The 7,190-nt window shown below is 40.2% G+C and overlaps 3 protein-coding genes across 3 annotated transcripts; all 3 read right to left on the minus strand.

Annotated features, from left to right (window-relative positions):
* Positions 1–1,153: 1,153 nt before the first annotated feature.
* On the minus strand, positions 1,154–2,353 carry LOC128037753 (uncharacterized). The gene is made up of 2 exons (XM_052627367.1): positions 1,485–2,353; positions 1,154–1,247 (listed from the first exon to the last, which is right to left on the minus strand). Exons 1-2 carry the CDS (start codon positions 2,351–2,353, stop codon positions 1,154–1,156), a joined length of 963 nt encoding a protein of 320 aa, XP_052483327.1.
* A 60-nt stretch (positions 2,354–2,413) lies between these two features.
* LOC128037754 (uncharacterized) lies at positions 2,414–5,586 on the minus strand. Its single transcript, XM_052627368.1, has 6 exons — positions 4,138–5,586; positions 4,073–4,093; positions 3,807–3,955; positions 3,614–3,690; positions 3,376–3,566; positions 2,414–3,157 (listed from the first exon to the last, which is right to left on the minus strand). The coding sequence occupies exons 1-6, from the start codon at positions 5,584–5,586 to the stop codon at positions 2,414–2,416; spliced, it is 2,631 nt and encodes an 876-aa protein (XP_052483328.1).
* A 76-nt stretch (positions 5,587–5,662) lies between these two features.
* LOC105786946 (uncharacterized) lies at positions 5,663–6,592 on the minus strand. The gene has a single exon (XM_012613415.2). The coding sequence runs from the start codon at positions 6,590–6,592 to the stop codon at positions 5,663–5,665; it is 930 nt and encodes a 309-aa protein (XP_012468869.2).
* Positions 6,593–7,190: the final 598 nt, after the last annotated feature.

Raw genomic sequence — 7,190 nt, forward strand, 5'->3', positions numbered from 1 at the left:
CTTAATGGCTAAGGAGACATGCATTTAAGGTGATGTTCCCATGCATGGAACGGCATTTAAAGGAAGCAAAGACATGGATTTAATGAGATGTTCCCATGCATGGACGGCATTAATTAGTTGCTGGAGCTTGCATGCATGGCCGAATTTAATGAGCAGCAAGGGAGATGTTCCCATGCATGGAACGGCATTTAAAGGAAGCAAAGACATGGATTTAATGAGATGTTCCCATGCATGGACGGCATTAATGAAAGCATGCAAGGGGGGACGTTTTTGAATGGCATTAAAGCTGGTATTGCTTCGGGTACAGCAAAGAGCTGTTGTTTGGGGAATTTCCAAGTGGCCATTCGGCCAAAACATGTTTGTTGCTTGCTGTTTAAACCAAGGCTGACGTTTCATGCTTCCAAGGAGCATTAAAGGCCGTCTTCAGGTTCCAAAGCTGATGCTTATTGTTGTCTTGAACACACCAAAGGACTTACAAATTTAGTTCAGCTCATTTAAGTTGAAGGAAAGTATTTAGGAGCTATTTGTGTGCCCAAGACGTCATTTAAAGCTGCTGCTGGCCATCCGAATTTCCAAGGCTGATTATTGAAGGATATTAAAGATTTTTGATGCCATTGCCGTCCCCAAGGTCTAGGATTCTTCAAAGGAGTGAACTTAGCTCTTAAGCTATTTTAGTTCATTAAATTTGCTCATTTAATCTGAATTTTTGTGACCATTCGGTTGGGCACATTATAGACTATAAATATGTTGTAATTGGCTTGTTGGAGGGACTTTTGGCTAAAATTTATGTTAAATTTGAGACTTGAGAGATTATCCAATTCTCCTTGTTCTTTTCTGGAACTGAATCGACTTATCAACTTTCTTGTGGCGTCAATTCTTTTCCTTGAAACCGAACTTATCACCTTTATTGGTGTGGCGTTCCTATACCTCTGGTTCCTATCATTCTTGGTAGAGGGTCAAGGTTAATCTTCCAATTCAAACCAAAGTTTTACCTAAGTGTCCTATTAAGATTCGGGTCAACAATTTCTATATTGTTGGTTCTTTCTTTGGCCTTAGCCTAAATTTTATCTACCCATCCCATTATTCATCTTTCAACTTTCATTTGAAAACCTTTCCATTCGATTTAGTAATTATTTTTGCTACCAAAACTAAGCTACTCTAAAACAAACAACTTCTTACTCGAATTCACGATTGGGTAATACATACGACTCGACACATCCACAACCGAGCTCGTATCAAGAAGCTTCCTAAAAATTAAAGAAAACAGAACAATAAATGAAAAAGTAAACAAAATCAGCCCCAATCAAATCTTAAGACGGCTGGCATCCATTTCTTTCGTGTAGTCAAATCATTCTCCAGCCTTTTGACGATAGCACTTCCCCAAGAAAGATAATATCTTTTGCTATCTGTTTTGAATTCATCCCTTCCATTCTCTCCTTCAGTCCGATTTTCTTGGTTCTCTCCTTTTTCAATCAAACACATACCGATCTAGATCTGCTAACATCAGGTAAATACTCTCATCTCTATCAATGGCTCTTCTAGCCAACTTATGCGCGTTCGAATTTTCTGATCTATGAATATGTTGAAAAATAAGATCTTGACAACATGATTTCTTGCTGTGAATATCGCTAATAATTGCCCCAATCACTGATTTATCTATTGAATTTTTTTGACATTTGTTGATGACTGTCTTGGAGTCCCCCGTGATTTTTATTGATGGCATTCGAAGAGCGATTCCTAATTTCATGCTTTCCAAACAAGCGTACGCCTCTGCTGCAAACGCGGAGGAAACCTTCTTATGTATCACCGTCTTTAGCACCAACAAATCTCCATTTTGGTCCCACCCTACCAGCCCTGATGCTGACTTGAAGTTTCGCTTGTCAAAAGCTGCATCAAACTGGATCGCTACTTTTGGTAAGTCCTCTTGAACTTCAAACTTCCTGACCATAGTTTTCTGTGTCTTCAAAACTCTTACTCCCTCAATCTCTGCCATTTGTCTTTGGATGTTTTGTGCTATAACTCGACCTGTACTATTTTTCCGTTCATAAATAAACTGGTTTCTGGAGACCCAGATCGTCCATAAAGCATAACAAAACAGTCGACATTGAGCATCATTTCCTTTCTGGAAAACCCAGGTCAGCCACTCCCAGTAACTCTGACTTGTATTGTCCATGACCCAGAACAGATCTAACGATGACCAAATCTCTTTTGTAATAGGATAGTCTCGGAACACATTGATACTTTCTTCAGGCCAGGATCGACATCGGGGGCATTCCTCATTAGCAATAACTTTCTTGCATCTGAGATTAACAAAATTAGGGATATAATCCCAAGATATTCTCCAAATAGTCATTGTAATTTTTGGGGGAAGTTGTAATCCCCATAATTTCCTGTAAAAGTTCTTAGATTCGGTCTATAACAAGTAATGAGTAGGATTAAGAGTAGCCTCTTGTAATAGTTTATACGCGCTACGAACAGAAAATTCCCCGGATAATTCTCCCTTCCAAGCTTGGATGTCATCGTGCTCAGTCTCGGCTAACGGCATCTGTAATATTTTCTGGGCTGTTTCGACTTGAAAGGTATTAATAATCAGATTCTCCCTCCATTTCCTAGTTGAATTATCAATGAGATCCGAGACTAACTGTATTTCCCCAATATGTGAACTGTTTTGTCTTTTAGCTCTATCAATTCCTGGAATCCAATTATCCTCCCAAATAGAGATTTTGTCTCCCCTGCCTACTCTCCAGCATAGTCCTTGTTTGAGTAAACCTTTTGCTGCCCAAATGCTCCTCCAGGTGAGTGAAGGTAAATTTCCCAACTCTGCCTTAAGAAAACATGATCGTGGATAATATTTAGCTTTCATAACTCTAGCTAATAACGAATTTGGAAAATTAAGAAGTCGCCAACCTTGTTTTGCCAATAACGATACATTAAATTGAGCAAGATTTCTAAAACCTAATCCACCGTTTTCTTTTAAGGAACAAATATTTTTCCACGTACACCAATGGATACCCTTTTTTCCATGTCCTTTCTGCCACCAGAACTTGGCTATAATACTCTCCATATCTTCACAAGGTGCTTTGGGTAATAAGAAACATGCCATCGAGTAAGTCGGAATAGCCTGAAGAACAACCTTGATAAAAACTTCCTTCCCTCCCTGCGATAATAGCCTTGAGCTCCAATGATCAATACATTTTTTGAGTTTGTCTTTCAAATTCTGAAATGATGCTTTTTTCTTTCGACCCACCATTATAGGCAGCCCTAGGTACCGTTCTGGTTCATTAGAGCTTCGTACCCCCAAGTATTAACAACTTGTCTCTTCTCCTCCTCCTTCGTATTCTTACTGAAAAAAACACTTGATTTTTCAAAATTTACCCACTGCCCTGAGCATGACTTGTATTCGCGTAGAATATTCTTGAAAAAGTTGGCTCCCCTATCTGTTGCTTCACCAAACAAAATGCAATCATCAGCAAAAAACAAGTGAGATATCTGCGGACCATTTCTGCTGATCCTTACTCCCTTTAAAACACCTTTGGATGTTGCTAATCTCAGCAGGCTTGACAGCCCTTCGCCACATAAAAGGAACAAAAACGGGCTAAGTGGGTCCCCTTACCTGATTCCTCTAGTTGGGCAGAATTTTTCTCCAATATGTCCATTAATAATAACTGAGTAAGAAACTGAAGTAACACACTGCATAATAAGATTTACCCATCTTTGGTCAAACCCCATCTGTAGCATAATCCTGTTCAAGAAACCCCACTCCACTCTGTCAAAAGCTTGTCATGTCAAACTTAACAGCCATATACCCTTTCTTCCCCAATCTCTTCTGCTTTAACTTGTGCATTATTTCATAAGCAAGTAGCACATTATCTGAGATCAACCGTCCTGGCACAAAAGCACTTTGCGACTCATCAACACATTTTCCAATAACTCCACTCAGTCGATTTGAAATAACCTTTGCAATGATTTTATAGAAAACATTGCATAGGCTAATTGGCCTGAATTGGGACATCTGAGATGGGCTAGGAATTTTTGGGATAAGGACTATATTTGTAGAATTGACTGGACTTACCTCCCTAACGCCATTTAAGATCTGTAAGCAAAAAGTGGTTATATCATCCCCAACAATTTTCCAACACTTTTGATAAAAGAGGGCTGGGATTCCATCTCTCCTGGTGCCTTCGTTGGTCCCATGGTAAAAACTGCATCCATAACTTCCTCTTTGGTGTATACTGCTGTCAACATTTGATTATCTTCCTCATAAATGCATCGTTTAACTCCTTCTAATATGTGGTCGCACTCCCCCATTCCTTCTGTTGAAAACAGCTTATTAAAATATGACCGTGCTATACCTTCCATGTCGTGTAATTCCCCCATTTCTCTACCATCTTCATTTTGTAGTCTACGAATGAGATTCTTGCTCCTTCTTTGTGATGCTCGACCATGAAAAAAAGATGTGTTCCTATCCCCATACCTTATCCAATCGATTCGGGCCCTTTGTTCCCAGTAGCATTCTTCTTTTTCGAGATCAAAATTTAAATTAATTTTTGTATCAATCAGTTCCTCCAAAGTCTTATCATCTCTTTCCTCCTCAGCCAGCTCCGTTAGTTTTCTCATGAGAATTTGCTTTGCCTTCTTTCTTTCATTTTGGATTTGCTTAGCCCACCTTTGTAGTCCATTTTTCAAAAAGTCCAGTTTCTGAATCAGCTCTCCTGATGCGTTCTCCCACAAATTCCTTACTTCATCTTCAAAAGACTCTTCTAGGGACCACCACGCTTCAAACTTAAAACTGTAACTCCTTCTTTCATCATACCTCCTTGTGTTCATAAGAAGTGGACAGTGATCTGACATCGAATGCACTAAATGTTGAACTCTTACTGCTTGGAACAAGTTAATCCATGCCGCGTTTGCAACTCCTCTATCTAATCTTTCTCGTATGTTAGTCTCCGGCAAATTTCCTCTTTCCCAAGTAAACCAGCTACCTTCATAGCCCACATCGTACAATTGACATTCCTCGAGCACTCTTCGGAACAATTCCATTCTCCTCTCATCTCTAGGCAATCCTCCTTTCTTCTCGACTCCATACATGATTTCATTGAAGTCACCCATAACAAACCATGGAAGGTCCATATTAGTAGCTAGGCTTTTCAATACGGCCCATGATTCGCTCCGATCTTGTGTATAAGGGGATCCATAGAAGCCTGTAAATCTCCACTTACATCCTATCTCTTTATCATCAACGAGTACATCAATATGTCTTTTTGAGAAACTGTTCAACGATATATCAACCTCATTCCTCCATGCTAAGCACAACCCTCCTCTCGTACCTTCTGAATCAACTTCAATACCATTTGTATACCCACATCTTCTACGAATTCGTTCCATCTGCTGTCTGCCTAACTTTGTCTCCATAAAGAAGACCATTTGGGGATTATGTAACCTCAGCATCTGCCGAAGCCTTCTGACCGTCCGTAGTCTCCCCAAGCCACGGACGTTCCAGCTTATGATTTTCATTGTGACCGGTCGGCTTGCCTCTTGGCAGCCGCTAGTATTTTCTCTCTCTACATTACTAGAAAGATCTTCCATTTGGCCCCTATTTCGTTTTTTCCCCTCCTCGCCACTAAGGTCTCATCTTCTAAATCATGCTCCATTACCATATTTATCAGACTCGAACCATAATTGCTCTTTCACCAATCTGCAGACTGTACCCCTCCCTCAATACTGAACCCCAAAATTGGGTCAATAATCTTTCCCCTCTTGCTTCTGTACTTCCATCCCTATGTCCTGATTCATCAGATCGATTCTCCCCCCATCTTCCAATCCCTTTCCCTACTTCATCTTCTCGCAGCCATATACTATTCATAGAGAGAGCTCTTCGAGATTGCGCTCGTAAAGATAAATCCCAGCCCAACTCTTCTGTATCTGCCCGTGCCATCATTTTTATCTCACAGAAGGAATCATTATGCCCCAATCTTCCGCAATAGAAGCAGAAAAGTGATAGCCTTTCATACTTAAACATGACATACGACCTAACCCCATTGCATAAAACCTGCTTCTTCCTTTTCAAGGGCTTCCTGACATCAAGCTGTACTCTTACCCTCATATAGTTACGATTTTCCTTTCCTAGATTTAAAGTATCGTATTCCAGGAAAGCATCTAAAAAATTTCCTAGTTGGACTGCTAGCTTTTCAAAAAATAATCCAATAGGGACATGATGAATTTGGACCCAAAAAGGAGTAAAAATTAACGGTACTTTCAGAGGGTCTTCGCCTCTCCCTAGCTTATTCAATAATAGCAGATGGTTATTAAATGTCCATGGTAAACCTTTTAGGACCCTTTCCATATCCAAATTATGATAAAATTGAAACAGATACCTTTTGTCTCCCAGATCTCGAATTTGGACCCCATAAACAGGATGCCACAGATTTGCCATAGTGCTTTTCATGGCTGGAAAATGAATAACACTTGCTGTTAAAAAACATCCCACAAGCTGAAACTCCCCCACTGCACTTTGATTACCCGGATCTGTCTGAATCTGTAGTATTTCTTCTTCTTCCTCATTTATTGATAATTGTGCTAATTCATTCTCCATTATTGTAGGTCGCTTACCAGACTAACACAGACACCCCTATTACAAAACTCACAGAAGCAGAATAAATGAAGATATCAAAATTGGCGACAAAAACATAAAAACGAATAAAGAAAACAAAATCGTGCCAGGCGGCGGCAGACCTAAAACGTGCTAGGGTAGCAGACTTATTTCCTAGATGTTTAAATGTATATCTATTGGTGTAACCATCATGGATCACACGTCAGTCAAATTACCATGGTCTTCCCAGCAGCAAATGGCTAGCGTGCATTGGCACCATATCACACACAACCTCGTCACTATACTTGCCAATGTAGAAGGCAACAACAACTTGCTTGGTTCCCGTGAGTTCTCCTCCATCGTTAAGCCATTGTAGCTTATAAGGATGCAAATGCTTGGTGGTTGTTAGGCTAATTTTTTCCACCATCATGCTACTGGCAACGTTTGTGCAGCTACCACCATTGATTATTACGCTACAAACCTTGCCTTGGACATGGCATCGCGTGTGAAATATGTTTCACGCTGCTACTTATTCCCCGTGCTTTGGAGGCCCAAGCTGCACTTGATGACCAAGACTTCACCTTCAACTGCATATTCCAAG

The sequence above is a fragment of the Gossypium raimondii genome, unplaced genomic scaffold (assembly GCF_025698545.1).
Source record: "Gossypium raimondii isolate GPD5lz unplaced genomic scaffold, ASM2569854v1 Contig00273, whole genome shotgun sequence".
Lineage (NCBI taxonomy): Eukaryota > Viridiplantae > Streptophyta > Magnoliopsida > Malvales > Malvaceae > Gossypium > Gossypium raimondii.

What these genes read in the sequence shown, in the direction of transcription:
- LOC128037753 (XM_052627367.1), bottom strand. Translation starts at nt 2,353, where the DNA reads ATGACTATTTGGAGAATATCTTGGGATTATATCCCTAATTTTGTTAAT. An exon ending in ATGTTAGCAGATCTAGATCG is followed by an intron (nt 1,248 to 1,484) that starts GTATGTGTTTGA and finishes TTTAATTTTTAG; the next exon opens with GAAGCTTCTTGATACGAGCT.
- LOC128037754 (XM_052627368.1), bottom strand. Translation starts at nt 5,586, where the DNA reads ATGGAAGATCTTTCTAGTAATGTAGAGAGAGAAAATACTAGCGGCTGC. An exon ending in TCTTAAATGGCGTTAGGGAG is followed by an intron (nt 3,956 to 4,072) that starts GTAAGTCCAGTC and finishes ATCATTGCAAAG; the next exon opens with GTTATTTCAAATCGACTGAG. An exon ending in TGCCCAACTAGAGGAATCAG is followed by an intron (nt 3,567 to 3,613) that starts GTAAGGGGACCC and finishes TATGTGGCGAAG; the next exon opens with GGCTGTCAAGCCTGCTGAGA.
- LOC105786946 (XM_012613415.2), bottom strand. Translation starts at nt 6,592, where the DNA reads ATGGAGAATGAATTAGCACAATTATCAATAAATGAGGAAGAAGAAGAA.